This window comes from Phallusia mammillata, chromosome 5 (assembly GCF_965637545.1).
Source record: "Phallusia mammillata chromosome 5, kaPhaMamm4.hap1.1, whole genome shotgun sequence".
Lineage (NCBI taxonomy): Eukaryota > Metazoa > Chordata > Ascidiacea > Phlebobranchia > Ascidiidae > Phallusia > Phallusia mammillata.
The window spans coordinates 13,831,095-13,853,544 of record NC_137256.1 but is presented as its reverse complement, the minus strand read 5'-3'; the positions used below and the strand labels follow the sequence as shown (position 1 = coordinate 13,853,544).

The window sequence follows — 22,450 nt, the reverse complement described above, 5'->3', positions numbered from 1 at the left end:
CATTACATACCTGGTTCAATCTCATCATAGCGGCACAGTAATTATAATGAACATCCTTGCGGCACGACACACAAATGTAGGGAATTACTGACTCATCCTTTAGAATAGAGAAGTCTTTGTCTGACAAGTATACACATTTACAGTGGTACCAGTTAAAACATGCTTCGGACACTTTCGCTGTTCTCATATGTTATTTAGTACACTTAGGTACGCACCGAAAATCGTAGTGTAAACGGAAGGGGTCGCAAGGTAAGGTTAGGTTAGGCGCCGCTAAGCACAGTGTAAACGGGCCTTAATGCTGCGGTCGTAGTTTTGTAAGCTAACCTAGTCTATATATTGTTGCAGCTGTGAAATATAGTGGCAAACTGTAAATTAATATCCGATTGTATTAACTGAAATTCGATTGGCGGTCGTGTGATTCTGCAGAATCACATGTGCATTACAGCTTTCTTGCATATGTTTTTTAATCCAACTTTGAATGCAAATATTACAGTTGTGACATCCGATCGCCTGTAAACTGCACAGTCGTGTTAACAGCAAGTACATATTGATGGTGAGTGAATCGTATGTGCTGTGACGTAATAATTCATGTGTGATATGTTATTGCAGCTTTGCCACTCACTAAGTTGCCTCTGTAGGCCATTTCTCACAGTTAAAACACTGCATTGCTACGTGACTGAGTTTGCTCGTATTCGCCGATTAAAGCATTTCATTTGAGGGTGTCTGTCGGTGTTCTGGTTACGTACATTGCAGTCATTACAGAGATTGCAGAGGTGACCTGTTACGCTTTCCGAAGAAGCTGGCCACTTTTCTGAAGGGACTGCGTAGGGGCAAGAGGGGGCACTTTGACGAAAGGGTGCAGCAATGATTTGCAACTCTGGAAAGGGAAAAATCTTCAACGCCAGAACCGGGCACCATGTTCCCAATGACAGATTGTCTGTTCACTCCACTTGAAATTCAACTACGAGTTCGATTCGAAGTGAGATTCGCCGCAGTCGCGTGAAGGTAAAATTGCACGACTTGCTCATGATCAGGAAGTAGCAAACCAGCGGCGAGCTTTTAAAGAAGCTGAAAGACTGCGCCGTGATGCAGAAGGCAAGGAAGCTGCCCGGCGTGCTGCTGAGGAAGAGATTGCAAAGGCCCAGCGTGCTGTGGAGGAAGAGGTGGCAAGGATGAAAAAAAGTTTTAAAATAGGAAAAGTTGTAAGATTGAGGCCTTACACAACCTTGCGTGTCCAGGATTGGATATTAAACGCTCCAGAAGTTTGGTTGTTTTTGTTTATTTCGATTCTACGCAGAGCGATCCACGAACATCAGTTAAATCAGTAGAACAGAAATGTCGAATAAAAAGTAGAATGAATGCTCGGCCTAACTTACTACGTACAAATAGATTTGACCATATATGAACATATAGCGTCAGTTATTTAAAATATATGCTTACCCACGCTCAACGCGTAGGTAGCAACGCTCAAAAGCTATTGTCCAGTTAAGCGTCCAGCATATCAACATTCCAACAACTGCGCTTACGAAACCAACACGATCTGAATAATGCAAACGCTTTAAACACAGTGAGTAGCCTATGCTAGTTACCAAGGGAATGGGTAGTGCCAGGGGAACAAATGAGTACACAATAAGTAGTTACCAGGGGATCAAAAGGCGGTTGCTGCAGTCAATACAAAATCCGTTAGTGAACAAACAATATTTGGGCCGTTGGACAAGATGCCATAAGGGCCATTCAAATTCCAGGGTTCGTTGCTAGTAAACAACGGCCAAACATTTTATTGGTGGAAATTCCATAAAATCAGCACAAATAAATAAAACTTAATAATAATACGTTACAAAGTGCTCTTTGCGCCACCTTCCGAAAGATAGATAAATGTGGGTCTACCGTGAGGTAGGGTGTGAGCAGATTTTCCTTGATTAAAAGTGTGCACATTTTGATATCTATGTTTAGGATCACCTTGAAGTTTCGTAAAATTGTAATCACTGTTGCGTGCAAAGTTCATAGAGCAGTCGTGCTTAATATTTGCATCTGTGCCTGTGGAGATTGCTATAGGAAATGAGTAGCGAAATATCAGTCAATGACAATGCATCTGGTAAGTAACATTATATTAACCATTTTATGAATTAAAATTTGATTAGCAACAATGAGTTATATCACGGACACGGACCATCAACAAAAACAGTTTTGTTGAAGGGAAAATAGAACTTTGTGGAAAGCAAAACTTTTAATGATAACAAAATGGCCCCACCATATTTTCATGTGCCAAAAGACAACATGTTGTTGTCTAAGATTAATACTGCAACTTAAGTTGAGTTGATTTTATCTTTTTGGCAAAGAATTTTTTGACAGATATTTAGACAGTGAGTTTCCCAATTAATAATGAGCATAGTAAAGTTTTGAAGTAATGAGCTATGGGCAGTGGTGGGATTTAGCCGATTGGCACCGGTTCTATAGAACCGTCTTACGAAGTTTATGAATAATAACATCAACAAACCTAACTTTGTTATTTCATGTCACTATGTGTGAACTATAAAGCTTTAGGGTAAAAAATTTTAATTAGCAAACCTAGTAGTTACAAGTTCTAACTAAAATTATTGACAGCAAGAAAAACATTTAGTGGGAAAACATTTGCGGAGGTGGACCATTTTATAAATGCATCCAATGACTACATCTTTTGCAAATACTGGAAACCCGCTGGAGAACCTAGGTATGTAGCTATGAATAACAGTGAGGTTTACAAATTACATACTCCTTACAACGGTTACATTATTTTATTTGTTTAGAGCCCTTATCTTGATTATTCATGGCTTCGGAGAGCACAGTGGCAGATATTCCATTATGGCACCAAAATTCACAGAGCTTGGTTTTCTTGTGTTTAGCAATGATCATTGTGGGTATATTTGTTTTACAGATATTTTTATGCAAAAATGGCACAACTTTATAGTTTCATAATACAGACGAATCCGGTTAATCGCATACCGGTTAATCGCATAATCCGTTTAATTGCATCACAATTAAAAATCCCAAACCGTCGCCCATCGTTTGTTAAGAAAATCGTCCGGTTAATCGCATACCGGTTTATCCCATAAACCGGATATTCGCATCGATTTTCAACGAAATATGCGATTAACCGGAATGATGATCTCTATGTGAAAGTCGAACAGACCGAGTTTTTCGAATAAAAAACGACGATATGATAGTAAAATCCTCCGGAGGTAATGTACACTAAAAGACGTGGATGCATGTTTGCATTCTACACCAAATAACGCAGGGGTGGGCAAACTTTTCAGCGCAAGGGCCGCATTCAAAAGTTCTTAATCTTATGGGGCCGCATTGTATTTCACCAACGACCCCCCAATTGCTTGCTTGTTTGTTTTTAATAACTGGTGTAAAGAATTAGGTTTATATCATGTATATACCATTCAAAGTTGCTTAAAATGCTCATATTAATAATTTCTGACTTGGTGCATAAGTTCAACTGAACGGAGCTAACTGTTTATGACGTCATAATCGGTATTGTGACGATTGCGGTGCCTGTTTATTCGCATTGTTTGCAGACAATAAGCGGATAAAAAGCCTGGCGCATGTGGTTCTTAGGATGGTAATCTTTTTTTCAGTCTCGCGAAATCTGTTTTTAGCAGTTTGAAAATCAAAATATTTGGCAAAATAGTTTTAGTTACGTCACGGCAGCCAGTACATGTATTTTAACATACATATGGTCACGGCCGCACAAACTCGTCTACGCGGCCGCATGTGGCTGTACGGCCGCAGGTTGTGTACCCCTGATTTAGCTCAAAATATTAACATAGTATATTTTCAGCTATGTGCAAATACGTTTGTTGTCACTTTGTTTGCACAAACATTGGTTGAAACGCTACAATTAAATAAAAAAATAAAGCATTTGTTGTAAACATAGCATTTGTTGCAACATAGGCTGCACCACGTTTTTTTGTTAATAAATTCCTTGCGCCAACATTAAACAAAGCGAGCCGCTTTTAGTATCCATCTTAAGTGTCGTGGTCTGTGTTAATGATTCTAAACCCGTGTTTAATGTCCGTTTGCAATTTACTGCAACGACCTAAACTTGATCCAAAGTGACCAAAGTTTTGGCGTCAACAGTACAAAGTGGGCTGTATTTGAAAACGTGAATGGCTTTTACTTTTATCGAACGAAGAAATTGTTTCAAGTGAATATTTGCATGATAACGTGGCAGAAACAGCAGACCAATTCACGTAAACACCCCCGGTATTTTTCAAAACTACGCCTGTGGTTATAATACTATTCAGCGTTGCTCGGAAACTTTCTCTTTAAAATTTCACAACATTTGGCGGGCCGCATGAACTCCTTTGCCGGGCCGCATGCGGCCCGCGGGCCGTAGTTTGCCCACCCCTGAAATAACGCATCTAATTTCAACGTTGAAAATGACACGTCTCGACTATAAAATATTTTGGAAAAGTCATTAGGAGATTAAAACGGCGTTCAGTTTACCGCTGTGCGATAACAAGGAGTCGTTATCTCAAAGCCGTGCACAGTGCACATCCTTTTTTATTGGCTTATCTAATCGCCAATAGTGATATAACAGGCGTTTAAAATTTAAATGAAGAGTTCAACGTGTCAAAATTACGAAACTGGTGTTCCGGCAAGGACGCTGATTGTAATTTCTTGCTAAGTGCGAACTGCACCAAATTCGAAGTGTTAAACTGTATTGAAATTTAAACAATGTTAAATGTAAAACAAATGTTTTCTGTTATATTGTTCACGACCCGCCAAACACGCAATGGTTGGAAAAAATGTTAGATCGCAAGTAATCACACGATGTTGTTTAGATTCACGTAATTGGTAACGTGCCAACGACTGACATATTTTATGTTTTCTATTCGTGACCTTGCGCAACTTATCAGGAAGAACACCGATTAAAAAAGGCATTTAATCCTCTAGTCTAGTACTTGTTGCTGCTTTAAATTTTTGAAGCAACGATCACACGTTGATAACGTGACAGTCACGGTAGTCCTGCAGCTGCAGTTTTGCTGTGTAAGCTAGAAAGTAGCGCCACAATCTGAGTCTTTAAAGTTTTGCTAAAATCAATTATTCTTTTTGTCAATTGTATAACGGGTTATAATAGAAACTGCTGCAGCTCGCCTTAGCGCCTTGGCGCTGTAGAATGTGCCAAAGTTGTAAGTTTGACCCGGTTTCGGTCGTGTACTTTCGGGTTTGGGCCTGCTTACAAATATGCACCTAGCACTTTGCCGTTTAACGCGTTGGTTTGAACTAGAAAACGAAATAGGTTAGAAACAACAGGCCATTTTACGTGTATATGAAGCGAGACGCCTGGCACATTTATAAGGGAAACTACCCAAAACAAGACTAAAACGTCATAAACCGTCTTCATAGGGAAGTTTCCAAATTTAAATGTTGGGCCCCTTGGCTACGATGCGATGTAACATATCTTTTCAAATAAACCTTACTGCAAGAGAAAGCACAAATCAAGCGAACTGTGGCGTGCGCGCCAACTAAGAGTGTGTGTGTGCGTTTCTACTGTTTCTTTAACACACTTGGGCGATTGCACCATAGCCACGACAGTTAGGAAACATGATGCATTGTTCTGAGAGCAATAAATCTAGTTTTGACTTTAGAGTACTTTTTTCGATTCTCGGCAACAAAAGAGAGAAAATACTGCCCCGTTGCCATAGTTGAGCGTCACTGCAACTTTGTTTTGCTGGGGAAGTGAAAATGAGCACTTTCGTTAACGGCGTGTGTTGTTTACGTAGCAAAAATCGCAATCGCATCAAATACCCGTGGCAAATCGATGATGCGATTAACCGGATTCGTCTGTACTTTTTTTTGATTTAGGATAAATTTTAATTCGAAATGTAAATATAACTGTTTTAGCCTAAAATTTTGGTTGCCTAAAAATGTAGTGTTCAAAGATCCTTTTTATGCTAAAATGTGTTGTGTAGTTTACCCGTGCAAACAGTTATATCCCAGCCTCAAGGCTACACTACCATAAAAAAGCCAACTATTTCAATGTCCAGTCAAGACAAATGTATTCAGCTAACCCAGGGGTCACCAAACTTTTTTCACTGCGGGCCGGATGAGTGATATCAATGATTCGCGCGGGCCGCATATCTTATGCCCTACCCAACAAGGCAATTTTTATAGGGGCGCCAAGTTATGGTCATTCTCCAATCCTATTCAAAATCTGGTCTTGCGACTGTTAAACTGTGTAATTAGTCTCATCTTACGAGCAATGCTTGTATATTACGCCACAAGTGACAAAAGAAGGCAATTGTTTGCGCACAATTAACACTTCTGTGACGTAACAAACTGGCTTTGGGTCAACCCTGGGCGTTAAAATCCTATGAAACGCGCATAGGCGCCGAACACGGGTATGCCGGGTATGCGTGGCATACCCGGACGAAAAACTCGGCTATGCCGCATACCCGAGAATCGGACCAACGTTAGTCATGCGTTGTTGCTTTGTAAAATTATTTCGACTAATACGTAACATACGCAAATGATTTCAATCTAGATTATTGTCTCACAACCATTAAATTGTTCGCATTCATTACAGTTGTGAAACGTATTCGAGAAGCATTGGAATTTAAACATTAAAAAGTGGTAAATAGCACAACAAAGGTATTGGCGCTGTCCTATGGTAGAAACGCCGCTGCCCCGGGTATTTTGTCAACAACCACGTGATAAAAAAGTTTACCGTTTGTGAACTAAATAATAAAAATACAACCCAATCTTTGTTGTAACTGCCTACACCACAAGAACAACGACTGGCTAGTTTCAACCGAAAAAAAAAACAATAAACACCCAATGTTACGTCATAAACGTATGGTTGGTACTTTGCCTACAAAAATTACCGTTGTCGAAGTTTCAGGCAGATCAGAACATCGTTGAAACAAAGTACACTGAACTTTAAAATTAATTATGCGTCACATACAACTCACTGCGTTAAATATGCGACACGTTGTAAACCAGTGGTTCTCAACCTTTTTTACCACGCGACCCCCTTTAGAGATTTTCTAACACCACGCGACCCCTTTACACATGCACACAAGAAGTTTAACCAGAATGTGTTGATTGTGTTCATCACACATTTGCAATCTAACGTGGCTGCAATAGTTTGGCGCTTTGCTGTACTCCAGAATACCATTAAAATTGTGTTTGTGGGGCATTTTCACTAACCATTTCACTATTTCGTGTTTTTTTATGTTAAGAAAAGCCAAAAACCGCATTTGTAGATCGCAAATATTGTTGCGCCCGTTCTAAATTAAGCGGTCGTGTGAGTTACTATGCTAAACAGAAGTCATAGGGAAAGTTTTTATGACAAAATCATTCCGAGTTGGGTTGCGTCTTCGCGACCCCCTCAAAAGTGCTTGGCGACCCCCTTGGGGGTCGCGACCCCCAGGTTGAGAAACACTGTTGTAAACGAAACAGGCGACGTTAAAACGAACAAAAAGGATTATTGTGATTGCTAGGCCAGAAGTGTGTGCGCTTTGTTGCGTGAAAACTAAGCATTTTTGTTATAGTTATTACAGAGAAGATAAATGTTAAACATTAAAGTAATTTGCGACGCACGGCAAAGTATGTTAGGTGACGGTCGAACTAAATCTTTTCTATCTACATTGTTTTGCCTACCCGTAATTTCGGCAAATAGGTCGTTAAATCGCAACAGTAGCAAAAGGGCCTGGCGGTGGAATTACGTTGTGTAAAGCTTATATACTGCAACTTTAATGCATTCTTACCATATGCATCCGCAGAAAAAATATTTGGCATTATATGACGTCATTTTGTGACGTCATAAATACGGCATACCCGGAAAAAATTCAATGTCAAACGCGGTAATATTAATTCTGAATATCCCCACAGAAAAACTTTTGTAAGGAGTAGATTAACTTTTGTAAGGAGTAGAAATGTGGTCGCGGGCCGGATGAAATGGCTGATCCCTGAGCTAACCAAATGATTTTTTCAACCTAATAATAATGGTGTATCACTTAATAATAATGGTTTATGTTCATCTTTTTGCAAATCTTTGAGATTTTATTCACAACATCTAATTGTTAACTTAACCACATGACATGCTTTAAAAGAGGCAACTAAGCCAAACTGTTTTGTACTAAACGCACAAAACAACCTATGTAATAGAAAATAAAATGTTTCTTGATAGATCACAATAGAAGACCAGTTTAATCACATTAGTTTAATCTGTGTAAAAAAATTGGGTTTTAGATTGTCATGGAGAAAGTGATGGTTATCGCCTTGATATTGCTGATTACCAAGTTTTTCTGAGAGATTTGAAACAACATTGTTCAATAATGAAGGAAAAATATCCTAATTTGCCACTTTTTGTTTTCGGACATTCAATGGTAAGATGATGGAAGACTTAGATCTAGTCATCTGTTTCCAACCTTCTGTCATTTAGATAGTGGTTAATTAGTATAATTTAACCTAATTAAAATCATTAAATACTGAATAATTATGCAATTAAAACTAATACATTATAAGTTTATAACAGTAAGTTTCCACTTAAGTATGCATTGGACGATAAACATGACATATATTTAAAACTAAGAACCAACATTGGGCAGTTTTTTTGTAAACCAACACATACTTACAACATTGTTTGGTGTGCACATTTGCCATCACAGAATAACATCCAGATCAGGAGATGCAACAGTTAGGCAAATCAAGGTTCCCGTGGGTATGGAAAACCTGGAAAAGTTGTGGAATTTGTATTTTTAAGGCCTGGAAAAGTTTTGCAAAAGTCCTTAAAAAAGTATGGAATTTGGTGCCTGTTTTACCCTGAAAATGCCAGATGGAGATATGAATTACAAATTCTGTAACGTTTGTACTTTGTATATTCGTTGCAAGTATGGTAGATTGGATGCATTTCCCAAAGCCTCTTTGAAATTTAGGTTTTTTTCTTGATAAGTTTTGGAAAAGTCATGGAATTTATAAACGAAAATTGTGCGGGAACCCTGGCAAATGTTTTTTTTTTATTCATTGAAGATCTGGATTAACTGAAATTTGCTGCATGACAACAATTTAAAGCTTTGTGATGAAGTATGCGTTGCCATTCTTTATAGCAAGGGTGGGCAACCTACGACCTGCATAAAGCTTTTGAGCGGCCTGCTTCATGTATCCGGCCCGGGCCGGCATCAAACATTAGTATTTGATTCTTCATCGGCCGAATGGAATTTATGCGTTAAGTTCCTTTTATATACTAAAGAGTTACACTAAACGCTAAAAGTTGTTACTAACTAAAAATAGGTATTGTTACGTACAAAGACAAAATTATTGTGTAACTGTCTTTGGACTGTGTTGTAAATGTGGTGGGGCCTGATTGTTAGTAACCTAACCAAACCTGTACAAGGTTAAAGTTTTAGCAAGCAGGTACTGTAGTTTATTTTACAATTGTACACATTCACACAGAGCAAATACGTTGAGTTGCCTACACGCTTGTTATTGCATTGGCATCGCTGCGGCCCGCACCCGCAATATGATTCCTTTTCTGGCCCGCGCATGCAAAAAGGTTGCCCATCTTTGCTTTATAGGGTGGAGCTTTGGCTTGCTTGTTTGTCCATCAGAATCCAGACCTTGCCAAACATGTTGTACTCTCTTCACCGATGATTGCAAAAAATAAAGAGTTGACAAGGACAAAGGTATAAAGTCGATTGCATTTGCATGTCAATGAGATATCACAAAAACTAATTGGCATTTAGATGATCTTTCTATTTAACAGCTGTTTCTGATGAGGTTATTCAGTTCTACATTTCCACACATGCCCGTAGGCAGTTTAGACACCAAACTAATATCTCGGGACATGCAACAAGTAAGACTAATTATGGGTCTGCTTCAGGGAAATCCTCTTCATATTGATTTTACTCGAATTGTTTGTTTTTTTCTTTGTCTTTTTCTTCCCAAAGTTTGTCCGACTTGTTTTGCCATGATATGTTTAATGGATTTAGTCGAAACTTACACAGATGGTAGATATAGTAGTGTAGATATGCATACCACTTTGATAACTATAGTATTTACCCCGCTAGCTCCCTAAAATGGGTGGGTTTTTAAACAGTGTCGGAATTGGCTGAAATTTGGATAGCTTGTAGAAGAGTATGCCATTTATAGGTGTCGATTGTTATGTTCATACCTGTAGCCCTAACATTTACCCCACTAGCCCACAAAGTGTAAAACGTATTTGTATGTTACTGGAGCCCACAAACGGAAGATTTCTGTGGCGCAATAGTGTTACAGGGACAACCAGTCGTTTGTTATGCATGTTTGTAGGTTGTTTGGTGGATGTTTTTTATCGCCATGGCAGTTAGCCCTTTGACGTCAAAAGCATTAACGGTTGTGGCTCAAAACACCTCTAGTGGTCAAAATTGTAAACATTGGTGGATTGGGCTCAAATTTTGCACTACTATTGATTGAGTCATTGTGATTTCATATTTTTTTAGTTTGTGTGTCAAACCCCATTAGTTACCCTACTAACCCCCTAAAATGGGTCAGTTTCGAATGGTGTGTCGGACCCCAACCATTACTCAACTAGCCCCCTAAAATGAGTTATGTTTCTAAACAACATTTAAATTGAATGGAATTTGTATAGCTTGTAGGATTTGCCGTTTATAAATGTTGATTGTTGTGCAAAGTTTATTGAACATTCTATTTTAAATCCTCATGTTGTGTTTTGCCCTGTAGAACCACAATTTAACCAACTGCCCCCCAAAATGGGTGACTCTTTTAACAATGTTCAAATTGAATGAAAATTGGACAACTTGTAGAATTTGCTATTCATGGGTGTCTTACCCATTTTACAACTATTTACTCCTTCTTTTCTTCCAAAAAAACATTAAATAGGACATACTTCAAACAATATCTGGGGTAAATCTGATTTGTATAGTTTGTACTCTACATAGTATTATTATTCAAGCCCAGTGCCAATTACTGTGTTTTTCCTTACAACACCCAAAATGTGCTGAGCCACCGTTCTAGTTAGTTATGGGTCCCCTACCCTGAAGGGGGCACATATTGTTTTTGTCCATATTTTTTCTGTTTATCGCTAGTTTGTAACGCTTGTTTGGTTAAGAAAGAGTGCTTTAACTTTTTCAAATTTACGCAGGTGTTATTTATTTATCCATATTTAATCCTCCTAAAGTTTGACCCAGAATGACTTAGCGGTTCACCCAAAGGCCCTCAAAACGTAAAATTTTTAAAACGGTTGTACATACTAAAGTACACCATCTAGGAGTTATATGCTTTGTTGGTTGGTGTAATGTAAGGAAGTCTAAATAATTTTCTAACTTTTAATTGGATTCAACCATTTTCACCCCTCAAACCCCGAAATAATCGGTTTTAGTTTTTCCAGTCCTTTCAGTCAGAAATACAAGCCTGTTAATGTGCTAAATTTAAAAAAGTTGTTTGTAGTGGGTTACTCATGGAGTGTTTAAAATTTTGACTCAATATTCAAATCTTTACTATTACAGCCCATAATATGTGTGTACTGGGAAGCCCAAGAGAGTAATTAGCACACGTATTTTCAGCTTCGGCAAAAGTTTTGTACCTAATAAGTGATTAAAACGATATTTCGATTTTATACATTTTAGGCAAACATTGTTGATTAACATGAAGTTAAAAAACTATATGTTTTCCAAAGATGCAATAAAAAGTCATTAAACGGTCATTGACAAGTTGGCCGCTTATGACGACTGAAGGTCAACTTGTAGGATACACAGAACATAGTTGAGAATGATTTGTCACAACATAACTTCTTTAATTATAGGTCCCCTTCCCTGAAGGGGACACATATTGATTTTACTCAAATTGTTTTTTTTTCTTTCTCCCCAAAGTTTGTCCGACTCGTTTTTCCATCAAATGTTTGATGGATTTGGATGAAATTTACACAGATGGTAGATGTAGTTATGTAAATGTGCATCCCACTTTGTTTTTGTTGATAACCCCAGTATTTACCCTGCTAACCCCCTAAATGGGTATTTCCCCCCCCAAAGTTTGTCCGACATGTTTTTCCATCAAATGTTTGATGGATTTGGATGAAATTTACACAGATGGTAGATGTAGTTATGTAGATGTGCATCCCACTTTGTTTTTGTTGATAACCCCAGTATTTACCCCGCTAGCCCCCTAAAATGTTTTTTCCCCCAAAGTTTGTCCGACTCGTTTTTCCATCAAATGTTTGATGGATTTAGCTGAAATTTACACAGATGGTAGATGTAGTTATGTAGATGTGCATCCCACTTTGTTTTTGTTGATTACCCCAGTATTTACCCTGCTAGCCCCCTAAAATGTTTTTTTCCCGAAGTTTGTCTGACTCGTTTTTCCTTTAAATGTTTGATGGATTTGGCTGAATTTTACACAGATGGTAGATGTTAGGGATGGGCCGAGCCGAGCCAGAACCCGAGTACTCAGTACCGAGCATCGCTGTTTTTAATGCTCGGTGCTCGGCCGAGCAGTTGCAAAAACTGACCCGAGCGGTAAATTTGCATATTCATGCCCTGCTAACATACAAAACTAGCGTTCTAAAGGGTGTTTATGAACAAAAACGAATGATTTTTCAAATGTATGAGATAGTGGAAAAACGCGTACTTAAAGGGCATGTACAGCTTTATAAAACACCGGCGGTGACGTAAGAGACCTTGTAGAGCTAAAAGGTAGAAAGGGGATTTTTCGTGACGTCATAATGCACCGAGCGTGCTCGGCCGAGCACCGAGCATTAAAGTGAGATGCTCGGTGCTCGACCAAACAGAACATTTGCAGTTTTGGCACATCCCTAGTAGATGTAGATATGTAGATGAGCATCCCACTTTGTTTTTGTTGATAACCCCAGTATTTACCCCGCTAACCCCCTAAATGGGTATTTTTTCCCCAAAGTTTGTCTGACTCGTTTTGCCATCAAATGTTTGATGGATGTGGCTGAAACTTATACAGATGGTAGATATAGTAATGTAGATGTGCATCCTACTTTGTTTGTCCGGATAACCCTAGCATTTACCCCGTTACCACCCTAAAAGGGGTGAGTTTGTAAACAATGTCAGAATTGGCTAAAATTTGGATAGCTTGTATGCCATTTATAGGTGTCGATTGTTCTGTTCAACCCCGTAGCCCTAACATTTACCCCACAAGCTCCCAAAGTGTAAAACGTATTTGTATGTTACTGGGCACCACAAAGGGCAAATCAGTTGTCTGTTACATGTTTGTGACTTTGTGGGTTGCTTGGTGGAAGTTTTTATGCCATGGCAGTTCGGGGGTTGTTAAGGGCCCTTTGATGTCAGAAACATTAACGGTTATTGCTCAAAACACCTCTAGTGGTTGAAAATTTAAACGTTGGCTGATTGGACTGATATTTTGCGGTGCTATTGATTGAGTCATGGTGGTTTCCTACTTTTAAGTTTGTGTGTGTTGAAACTTAGTTATCCTACTAGCCCCCTAATTTAAATGGTTTGTACTCCATATAGCATATTTAAATATGAACAGTACCAATTACTGTGTTTGTCTTAACAATACCAAACTTACTCATTGTTATCTATTGAAATGCATTATCTACAACTTTGCATGTGTGGGGACCCATGAGTTTTTGCTCGCAGAAACAACCAAGGTTATAAAAGACAGTGAAAGATATGGGACCCAGTGTAAAATATAAGGAAGTATATTAATCTTTTAAAATAGGGTATAGTGCAGGGGTGTCCAACGCGTGCCAAAAGTGGCACGCAGAGCATTTGAAAATGGCACGCAATTTTCGGACATTCAGATGGTAAACATTAGGATTTGTTACGCAATTAATATTTTTCTATTGATTCTTTTTGGCCTTTATTCTAACTTCAGTAAAGATGATCAGTATCAAGGTTACACAAATCCACTAATTAAATTGGTCGTTTTTAGACTCGATCCGTCTACTTATAGGCGCTTGAACATGTCGAATTCTGGATAATTCCGGGCCTTTATGCTGTCGTATTATATTCCATGTTATGGATTCTGCGCTATAAGCGACATGGTATGTTATAAAAGGTTTCTGGAGTATCATAAACAAATTTACTCGCGTTTGACAACATATTTTTTCTACCGTTAAGACGTTTAAGACATGGTTTGGAAAAAGTAGGCCTACCAAACGTTGGCACGTGAGTATATTTTAAAACCTAGATTGGCACGGCGGTGCTTTCGAGTTGGACACCCCTGGTATAGTGTATGTGCAAGGGCAATATGTGCTAAGCCACCCTTCTAGTTATAACATATATACTCCAGAAACAATTGTAAGTTAAATATAGATAGGGTGTCAAAACCGTGTCAAAAGATTTTTAAACGGTCGTTCGGCGACTACACCACAATAGGCTACTGAAGAACTATTATATGAGAATAATGATTAGGCCTACCATATTTCCATCCCCCAAAAGGAGGACACATTGTTGAAAAGAACATAAACAAATACTTTAAGGGCCCCTACAACTAAAATCTACACAAACAATGATATGCAACTAAGAATCTAGTTTCATCACACATACTGTTTACTAACTGTCGACTGTTTAGTTTTTAAGCAACTAAGCAACAGCCAGAGTGCCAAAAAAAATGTTAAAACAATGGACTTTGTTATGACAATAATCGATTAATTTAAGCGCCTGAAACGTAGCATGCGGCCGCATATACAAGAAGACTTTATAATTAGATGTCTGAACCGGATCCGATTTATAATGCATATCTCTAATGTATATGCAAAAATATTCTGTTACATTTCCAACAGAATTATGGGTCCCCTTCCCTGAAGGGGACACATATTGATATTACTCGATTTGTTTGTTTGTTATGGGTCCCCTTCCCTGAAGGGGACACATATTGTTTTTCTTTTTTTCCGTCTAACGTGGATTTGTTCCCACGTTTTGGTCAAGAAAGAATGGTTTAAACTTTTTCAAATTTACACACATTACAGATATTGGTCTAAAGATGGTCCATGTGAATTTTGACCCCGTTTGATCCCTCGGTTCACCCACAGCCCCCCAAAACGTGAAATTTTTAGCGCGGCTATTGTTCCCACGTTTTGGTCAAGAAAGAATGGTTCAAACTTTTTCAAATTTACACACATTACAGATATTCGTCTAAAGATGGTCCATGTGAATTTTGAAAAAAAATTTCCCGTTTGATCCCTCGGTTCACCCACAGCCCCCCAAAACGTGAAATTTTTAAAGCGGCTATACTTGCTAAAGCAGAATCCCTATGGTGCAGAAATATTTGAACATTTTAACAATTGTTTAAGCAGGCTATTCATTTAGTATTTAAAATTTTGCCAGTTACCTTTACAACCCATAATATGTGTACGCTATCAGTCAGATATAAGTCCCAAGGGAGGAATTCACTGGTTTACGATTAAGGCCGCAGAGCGGGAGTGCTCAGCTTGACGTCCGGACAGACGTGTTTTACGAGACAGTCGTTTGGGTGATTAGAAATCAGCTGTTTTTGTGTGCAGCAATGCTGTGTCGTTTTATTGAGTTGCTACGCGCATTTTCAGTTTTGGCGAAGGTTTTACACCTAAGACGTAATTTAATCTCAATAAACGTACTTCGGTTTCGTTTATGTCGGGCAAAACGTCGTTGATCAACATAAATATGAAAAAATAAACTTAACTTTTTAGAACGCTGCGATAAATGTTCTTTAAATTCTCGTTGTCAGCTTGGCCGTCGCATAACCACGGGTCACTAAAGGTCAACTTGTAGGCATTACAACACCGTTACGAATTTTTCGTCATAACGTATCTTCTTTATTTTTGACAAATCAATTCAAGAATCAGTACTTAAGTCATGTATAAATTAGGCTAAACGGTATTGTTGAACACTGAGGACTGCATGCTGTTAAAAACAGTGTAAAAAGGTCATTAAACGGTCGTTTTTGCGAAACAATCTTAAGTGAAAAACAAGTTGTTATGTATACCTTTGTAGCAAACGACTTTTTTATATAGTGTCTAACATAACAGTTAAGGCTTTCTAGGAAAATTTATGTTTGAATACTGAACATGAACGACAATATCAAGGTCAAAGCAAGAGATTAAATTGAAAGTATTTTTCCCATTCTTTTTTCACCGTTTTTTTGTAATTATATGACAATAATGATGCAAAAAGAATATGGACAAAAACTTTTAAAGTTAAGTTAATGCTTTTATCTACAAAATCTAAAAATAACCGCAACATAGGTTTACTGTAAATCTGCATAAACGCGCGTGTGAGGACCCATTCGTTTTTGCTTGCAAAAACAATCATACATATAGATAAATTGTGTATAGTGTAGTAAGTTGGTAAATGTCGTATAGAATATATAAAATGGAAGTATATCAGAAAGCCACTTTTCTAGTTTTTTTTCTTCCCAAAGTTTGTCCACCTCGTTTTGCCTTGAAATGTTTGATGGATTTGGATGAAATTTTCACAGATGGAAGATATAGTTATGTAGATGTGCCATTTGTTTTGTTTGACTCAATAGCCCCAGTATTTACCCCACCAGCCCCCTAAAATGGGTAAAAATTCAAACAAAGTCCGATTTGGATAAAATTTGGAGAGTTTGTTCATTGTTCTACTCTAGGGCGTCGATTGTTGTGTTTCACACTGTAGTCCCAATATTTACCCCACTAGCCCCCGAAAAAGGGTAAAACTTTATACAATGTCTTATTTGGATGAAATTTAGATAGTTGGTAGTGTTTGCAATTTTAAGGCGTCGATTGTTGTGTTTCACCCTGTAGCCCCAATATTTACCCCACTAAACTGGGTGATTTTTTTTTCAAACAATCTCCGATTTTGATGAAATTTAGAGTGTGTGTTTATTTTGCCTTTTTAAGGTGTTAATTGTTGTGTTTCACCCTGTAGCCCCAATATTTACCCCACTAAACCCCTAAAATGGGTAAAATTTTAAACAATGTCCGATTTGGATGAAATTTGGACAGTTTGTTCATTGTTCCATTTTAGGGCGTCGATTGTTGTGTTTCACCCTGTAGTCCGAATATTTACTCCATTAGCCCCCTAAAATGGGTGAAATTTTTAAACCATGTCCGAATTGGATGATTTTTTGACAGTTTGTAGAATTTGGCATTTATAGCTGTCGATTATTGTGTTTTACCCTGCTGCCCTAATATTTACCCTGCTAACCCCCCAAAATGGGTGAATTTTTCAACAATATTTGAGTGAAATGACATTTTGACAGTTTGTATAATATGCCATTTGAGATGTCAGTGCTTCACGCTATTTAGGCCAACAAACTTATAAAAATGTCTGAATTGCGTGAGATTAGGACAGTTGGTACTTTACATAACATGTTTATTTAGGGAACACTACCAATCACTGTGTTTGACTTTACAACACCCTTTCTTATGGTTATCTGTTTACAACTTTGCGGTATTGGGGACCCATGAGTTTCTGCCTGCAGAAACAAATCAAGGTTATAAAAGATGTTGGCTGATATAGGACCCAGTTCATAATAAGCATAGGGAATATATTACAGTTGCAAAATAGGTTGTAGTGTATATGCTGTTGTAAAATGTGCTAAGCCACCCTTTTAGTTTTTTTTACAGTTTTTATGAAATTCCTCCCCTGAATTCATAAAATTCCTCCCTAGGGAGGAATTCCTCCCTGGTTGGGAACCACTGACTTAGGGGTTCCGCGGATCTATAAAATTTATTAAAGAGGTCCGTGACTACAAAAAAGTTGGGAACCACTGGTGTAGATCAAATGATAGGATACATAATATATAAAATTTATATTAGAAAGCCACCATTCTAGTTTTAGGCCTGCTTTGTGTTAATATTGTTTCTGTGTTAAAACTGATTTGCCATACGAAGTTAAGCAGCACTACATTCTACATTTACTAAATGTTTACTTCTGTTGTGACAGGTGAAAAAGTACGACACAGATCCACTCGTGTATCATAATAAAGTACTGTTGCGAACAGCTATAAGTATCTCTGAACTATTTGATGATACAGAAAAAATATTGCCAGAAATTACCTTTTCATTTTTTGTCCTTCATGGCGATCGTGATGGCATGTGTGATGTTTCTGGTTCAAAAATGTTGCACGAACATGCAAAGAGCACTGACAAGACGATAAAGGTTTCTTGAACTTTTTTAAACAAACACTTGTGTTATATTTATAATTTATGCTATTTTTAGATATTCCCTGGTGGCTACCATGAATTGGTTCATGACATTGAACCTACATCTTCAGAATATGCCTCATGCATTGTTGATTGGCTGAAAGAACGCTTACCCAAATGTTAAAATGTTTATTGCATAGCATGATCCTATTCAAGACTTTGCATGTCACTATAGTTGCAACCAGTTTTATGTGCCACTTAAAAATAACTTTGCAATTAATGTTTTTGATTATTACATCATGTTTTACCTGTTATAATAGAGTGATGTAGTTTTTAAAGGTTTTGTTTCATATTGTTAAGCATTCTGTTTTGTACTTACTATTTTTATTCCTCAGTGTCAAAAATTACTTTTTCATGAAGTAGTAAATCATGTTGATAGAATGGTTTCAGGGCTTGGATGTGTGATGTTTATGTTAATCCCATCTATCCGCCAGGTGTCACCCAATGTAACATGTGCCTGTTGTTCCTGTAGAAAAGTGCCATGAAATTTTTAAACAAAGCATTCCTATACATCTTGAAGGTGTGCTTGGGTCAGTGTGTTGCAGTTCATGACAGGATGAAAATATTTTCTAAAATGTAATAGATAGAATTATCATAATGTTTTGCCATCAAAACCTCTTTTGCACTCACTTACAAATACGCATCTACAGTTTATTCACTGCCTTGGTTTCTTTACACACTAATAATATATACTTTATAACTTTATTTGTGTTTTGTGTACTTACTTTTGATTTCATATTTAACATTTACAATACTTTTTGCTTTGTTGGACGTGTATACACAATAATGCAATCGTCGCATGTTACAATGTTCGTTTTGTGCTTTTTGGTGTATGCGAGTGCAAATGAAAAGTGCCATAAAATGATATTTTTCGGAGCCTTCATAAAAACGTTGACATTGACACAAGTTAGCAGATTAAAAACCCGGGCATCAGTTTTAGAGGACAAAAGTAACTAATACTCCCTATCCACGGATAATTATGGGTCACATATTGATTTTACTCAAATTGTTTTGTTTTTTTTCTTCCCAAAGTTTGTCCGACTCGTTTTTCCATCAAATGTTTGATGGATTTGGCTGAAATTTACACAGATGGTAGATATAGTTATGTAGATGTGCATCCCACTTTGTTTTTGTTGATAACCCCAGTATTTACCCCGCTAACCCCCTAAAATGGGTGAGTTTTTAAACAGTGTCAGAATTGGCTGAAATTTGGATTTCTTGTATAGTATGCCATTTATAGGTGTCGATTGTTGTGTTCAATCCTGTAGTCCTAACATTTACCCCACAAGCCCCTAAAGCAGTGGTTCCCAACCTTTTTGTAGTCGCGTACCACTTGAAGGCAACGCATTGTTGCCGCGTACCACTTGTTTTTAGAAAAGTATTTTCGAGAAGATAACTTTTTTATTTCCCGAATCGACTAATGCAAATGTAACGAAGAAGTAAAAATGAAGAAAAGATAAATTTAATGAGCAATCTGTATTTGTTTGCCTTCTACAAGTCGATCGATGCGGGGCACAACTTTGCTTACTGCACATCGGAAATCATGGCCGGGGGAAGTAAGGCGGTTACGACTCTTCGTCTTGATATTCATCATTGAAGAGAATCCCTGCTCGCACTCCCACGTAGAGGGGAATATTAGTAACTGGGGTATAGCGCGACCGGCTAATGTGGGATACGAGGAGGCCATATTCAGCCAAAAAACTGTAGGACAATATTCCTTGTGCATTGCCTGCGTAGTGTCGTCAGCCTGAATATCGATGAACTGCTCTTGCTCCCCAGTTCCAACAGGTAGGTCGGCTGGGTCCACAGAAAATGGATTAGTGATGTAGGGACAGCAATCCACATCCGGGAAGTAATGAGTAAGCTCAGCTTTTAGTACCGTGGGGTGGCATAATATCTCATCATCACTTTGGCCATTGTATCCTCCCGGAAGATTACTAAGTAGTTCGAACATTCCATGGCGCTTGTTTTTTCCGTTATTTGACCAAAGTTCCAGCTTGCGCACAAATGCCCGTAGCCTTGAGATAAACTGAGTGACAGTGCAGTCAGTTCCTTGCATTGATAGGTTCAGGTGGTTGATGACCCCAAAAATATCAGAGAGGTAAGCCAACCTTACGATAGACATTTCATCCTCAAAGTCTTTTTGAAATTCATGGCCCTTTTGTTTGAAAAAAACGTATAATTCTTCTTTCAATTCGAAAAGGCGTCTCGTCGCGTTGCCTCGGGAAAGCCAACGCACCTCCGTATAGTAAAGGAGACAAGTGTGTTGAGAGTCCAGATCTTCGCAGAGCAGTTTGAACAATCGAGTATTCAAGGCAGACGTTTTCACTGCATTAACCATTTTTACAACCCGGTTTAAACAGGCTAACAAATTTGGCGGCAGCACTTTAGCACAAAGGGCGAATCTGTGTATAAAACAATGGACAAAGATGGCGTTTGGCGACACAGCTTTTACATGAGCTTGAAATCCGGATTTACGGCCAAGCATAGCCGGAGCCCCATCAGTCGTGCAGCCAACCAACTTCCCCCACTCTAGTTTATTCCGCTTGAAAAAGTCGTTCAAAACATTAAAAATATCCACTCCTTTGGTTGTGCCTGACAAGTTCTGACTTAACAGTAATTCGGTATTTAGGAAATCAAATTGGTAAAACGTTTGTAACGCACTTTCTACAGTAGACTGCAACTCTCAAGCACACTAATTCAACTACAGGCGCATTATCTCTACGCTTGTTATTGTTATCACGAAAAAATTAGAACAAAGACATATTATTTTCAAACAATGCCTACCTTACTGGTGGCACCCTAAATGGGTTGGTTGGAGCAAACATAGAAGTGACACGTAACCCGGTGGATTCAGTAACAGACATTTGTTATCACTTGTGATTTGTGTGCAAAAATACGGAAATCGCAAAATACCAAAAGGTGTTCGCGTACCACCTGGAGTGCCGTCGCGTACCACCGGTTGGGAAACACTGCCCTAAAGTGTAAAACGTATTTGTATGTTACTGGGCACCACAAACGAAAGATTTCTGTTGCTCAATAGTGTTACAAGGGCAACCAGTTGTATGTTGCTCTTCGGTGGGTTGCTTCGTGGACGTTTTTGCGCCAGGGCAGTTAGGGGCTTGTTGCCCTATGACGTCAGAAACATTAACGGTTGTTGCTTAAAACACCTCTAGTGGTCGAAATTTTTAACATTGGTGGATTGGGCTAAAATTTTGCAGTACTATTGATTGAGTCATTGTGGTTTTTATATATTTTTTAGTTTGTGTGTTGAACCCAATTAGTTACCCTACTAGCCCCCTAAAATGGGTCAGCCGAAAGTCGCATCACAAGCACCGCCTGCCTGGTATGCTGCACATGTCAGCTTCGTAGTAGGGGATCGCCAGATTGACCAGTATCAGTTAAGATGAACGTGCATTTAATCCATTAAATATGTATGCCATATTTTTTTACGATATCCAACACACTAAATATGATTTCTAACCAACCAACCAACGAATTATAAGAGTATAACCACGGAATTTGATCTGGCAAGTGATACGTCGCTACACCAATAATCTTTATGTTCACGATTCACCAACAACTTTTTTTTCACATTACCCTGGTCACAGATTTACACTTTGTACGAGCAACAAACATTGTCAACATACTTTTGGCCGAAAAATTTAAGATGAACATACACACTACAAAGGTACCTGCACACAACCTTCAGTCTGATTACACCAGCTGTGGAGTGTTTGTGTGCATGTATGCAAAGTGGATTGCCCAGGCAGAAAGTTTACTGCAGCCACCCAAATCTGCATTAGAATATAGAAAAGAAATTTTAAAAACTATTTCTGGAAACTGCAATTTAAATTATAACAACAAAACAACATGCACTGTCTGCAGGACCATAGTAAAAACCAACCACATTTCTTGTAGTCGCTGTCATCAACAGTTCCATGTTTGTTGTGTAAACACCATCCAATCGCAAGAGGCATATTTTGTTTGTTCATAAAGAAAGATTAGCTCAGAAAGGACAGTCAGAATCAACACTGTTGAAAAACTTTTAAATATTATAGGTTTCCAAAAAGACACAGTATTTATTATTTTCGGTAAGTATTTTGTTTATTTTTTTTTACTGAATATTTAAAAAAAAGTTTGTTTTACTGTTTATTTTATTTTGTGTTTATTTTTTGTAAAGTTTCTTGTTATTTATACCTGTTCTAAGTGTGATGTGACACAACAAAAAGTGTCTGTTTTTTTTATCAATTCCTACTTCACACACTTATTGTTGGATTTTCTGCCCTATATTGGATTCACAACTTG

At 38.1% G+C, this 22,450-nt stretch overlaps 2 protein-coding genes across 2 annotated transcripts; one reads left to right on the top strand and one right to left on the bottom strand.

The window, feature by feature from the left end:
- Positions 1–1,966: 1,966 nt before the first annotated feature.
- Positions 1,967–19,018, top strand: LOC145229457 (monoglyceride lipase-like). Its single transcript, XM_080094798.1, has 8 exons — positions 1,967–2,095; positions 2,605–2,710; positions 2,787–2,893; positions 8,242–8,378; positions 9,567–9,674; positions 9,755–9,844; positions 17,883–18,098; positions 18,159–19,018. The coding sequence occupies exons 1-8, from the start codon at positions 2,059–2,061 to the stop codon at positions 18,264–18,266; spliced, it is 909 nt and encodes a 302-aa protein (XP_079950924.1). The 5' UTR covers positions 1,967–2,058; the 3' UTR covers positions 18,267–19,018.
- A 544-nt stretch (positions 19,019–19,562) lies between these two features.
- Positions 19,563–20,689, bottom strand: LOC145229454 (protein FAM200A-like). The gene has a single exon (XM_080094796.1). It carries the CDS (start codon positions 20,628–20,630, stop codon positions 19,605–19,607), a length of 1,026 nt encoding a protein of 341 aa, XP_079950922.1. The 5' UTR covers positions 20,631–20,689; the 3' UTR covers positions 19,563–19,604.
- Between the last annotated feature and the right edge of the window lie 1,761 nt (positions 20,690–22,450).

What these genes read in the sequence shown, in the direction of transcription:
- LOC145229457 (XM_080094798.1), top strand. Translation starts at nt 2,059, where the DNA reads ATGAGTAGCGAAATATCAGTCAATGACAATGCATCTG. An exon ending in AGTCAATGACAATGCATCTG is followed by an intron (nt 2,096 to 2,604) that starts GTAAGTAACATT and finishes AATTATTGACAG; the next exon opens with CAAGAAAAACATTTAGTGGG. An exon ending in TATCTCGGGACATGCAACAA is followed by an intron (nt 9,845 to 17,882) that starts GTAAGACTAATT and finishes CTGTTGTGACAG; the next exon opens with GTGAAAAAGTACGACACAGA.
- LOC145229454 (XM_080094796.1), bottom strand. Translation starts at nt 20,630, where the DNA reads ATGCTTGGCCGTAAATCCGGATTTCAAGCTCATGTAAAAGCTGTGTCG.